The sequence below is a fragment of the Penaeus chinensis genome, chromosome 3 (assembly GCF_019202785.1).
Source record: "Penaeus chinensis breed Huanghai No. 1 chromosome 3, ASM1920278v2, whole genome shotgun sequence".
NCBI classification, from domain to species: Eukaryota; Metazoa; Arthropoda; class Malacostraca; order Decapoda; family Penaeidae; genus Penaeus; species Penaeus chinensis.
This window is the reverse complement of record NC_061821.1, coordinates 7,992,092-7,994,591: the sequence shown is the minus strand read 5'-3', so window position 1 is coordinate 7,994,591 and position 2,500 is coordinate 7,992,092. Positions and strand designations below refer to the sequence as shown.

General features: G+C 34.0%; 1 protein-coding gene across 2 annotated transcripts in view; it reads left to right on the top strand.

Annotated features, from left to right (window-relative positions):
* LOC125042309 (zinc finger protein 91-like) overlaps positions 1–2,500 on the top strand; it is a 6,209-nt gene that overhangs the window by 1,330 nt on the left and 2,379 nt on the right. For both annotated transcript variants that reach the window (XM_047637832.1, XM_047637840.1), the window contains exons 2-4: positions 31–257; positions 381–1,281; positions 2,485–2,500. The exon at positions 2,485–2,500 is cut by the window's right edge and continues 55 nt beyond it. In XM_047637832.1, coding sequence (XP_047493788.1) covers positions 31–257; positions 381–1,281; positions 2,485–2,500 — 1,144 coding nt within the window. The remainder of the gene's footprint in view (positions 1–30; positions 258–380; positions 1,282–2,484) is intronic.

Sequence of the window (2,500 nt, the reverse complement as noted above, 5' to 3'; positions counted from 1 at the left end):
CATAATTATAATTTTCGTTTACAACTTCAGGAGATTCCCAAGCATCAGTTGTCCACATCCGCATCATTCGAGAAAAGAAACACAAGTTTTCCTGTGATTTTTGCCTCCAGTCCTTTTCATCAGCTGACCAGCTTAGCCAGCACATGACGAGTGACCATACCTCCCTAGATATTCAGGAAGTGTACATGTGCCCTCTGTGCAGGTGTTGCTTATTATGTCAAGATGACCTCTCAGATCACCTCCATGTGAATCATCAGGTATGTTAATTTTAGTGTATCTAGGGTAACAGTAATGAAACAATGAGTGATGACACTAAATCATTTTATTTTTATGCTTATTCTTTTTAATGATGATGGTAATGAGTTCTCTCTCTCTTGTAGGTTTTAATCAACAGCTTACGAGAGCCAGCTGTTTGTGAATTTTGTGGATTGTGTTTAGATGATGCAGAATCATTGTCTGATCATCATAGAACATTGCACCATTCAGAAACTAATGGCACCTCTGTTGCTAAAAGAGTTGAACTGACACTAAGAGATATATCAAATATGGGAATGGGAAACCCAACGTGCAAAACACTTTTTCAGTTGATTGATTACCCTATAGAGAAAAGTTCAGTAGATTTACAGTATGTAGATGAAAGAGACAGAGAAATACCTGTGAAACCAAAAGAAAATAGTGAAAATTTTGGCATAAGTGAAAGTACTCTGCCACATTTTGACATTCAAGGAGTTTTTGAAGATGATAATATTATAAGTGTTGAAGCTTGTAATGATACATTTCCACACCCCTTTGAAAATAGTAGTCAAAACCTAGAAGATCAGGTGCAAAACTTTGAGATTTATGACAATTCAAATGATGAGACTAAAGCAATGGAAAATACACAGACTAATGACTCCCATATGGAAAATACACAGACTAATGACTCCCATATAGAAATGATAATATGTTGCAACTCTTCTGAAAAATCAGAGACAGCTTCAGGGGAAATAATTCTGACGGTCGAGAGTGACAAGGAACTGGTATGGAGCAATGATTTCATGTCACAAGTTATAAATTCAAGTGGGATACTAAGAAGAAATTCTGAACCAGTTAGACCTTCTGGTTCTATTGAAAGCAGCTGTATCAGTTATTCACTTCAGTTTGATGATGCTGATACAAGACAGATGGAAGAAATAGGATGTGAACAGAATTTTGAAAATAAAAGGAAAAAGGAAAGTGAAAGAAGTTGTGATCAGTTTATAAGTTCTTCTCAGTCAGTAGAGGTTATTTCTTCTGAACCTTGTGAGTATTACTGGAGTGTTCAATTCTATTTTTCTTAAGTCTGAAATTTAATAAAAATCTAAGTAATAAATATCTTAAAGCTACTAAGAATTTGTTTGTGAATTTATGTATGAATTTGGATATCTGTAATTTATATCTATATCTGTATCTATTTATTAATTGGAAGTCATACATACCTCTGTGTGTGTGTGTGTGTGTGTGTGTGTGTGTGTGTGTGTGTGTGTGTGTGAATCTATTTAGGATGAAAATTATTAACTTTCTGATTGTGTATGGCCTGAAACTTAGGCAGAATCATCAAAAATGGATTAATGTAAATAACAATATTAAAAATGATTAGCTGTATCATATCAGCATTTTCCTTACTGTTATAGATTTATATTTTTCCAAATGGTAAAGAGGCTATATGTGAATGCCCAATCTGAAGATTTAACATAGATTGACAAAATCAGGATTGTACCATATTTTCCAAGACAAATGCCTGAGAGTAGAATTGGACATATAATTAATTAACTGTATCCACCTCACATAAGAATTTCTCTGCATACTAGTGGAAACATCCTATATACTGTATATATGTATATGTATAGATATGTGTATATATATATGTGTGTGTGTGTATGTATATATATATATATATATATATATATATATATATATATATATGTATGTGTGTGTGTGTGTGTGTGTGTATGTATGTATGTATGTATGTATGTATGTATGTATGTATGTATGTATATATGTATATATATATATAGACACACACACACACACACACACACACACACACACACACACACACACACACACACACACACACACACACACACACACACATACACACACACACATACACACACACACACACACACACACACACACACACACACACACACACACACACACACACACACACACACACACACACACACACACACACATATATGTAATAAACATACATATACACATATACATCCATCTCTCTCTCTCTCTCTCTCTCTCTCTCTCTCTCTCTCTCTCTCTCTCTCTCTCTCTCTCTCTCTCTCTCTCTCTCTCTCTCTCTCTCTCTCTCTCTCTCATAGTAGAAATGTAATATTTATCCATATTAGCATTATTGTAATCATTGTTATAGACTTTTATCATTAGTAGTAGACCTTTGTAGATTTTTAAAATTGACCTTTTATATTGTAAATGTCCTCTCCATAGATGCAGCAAGAAAAAC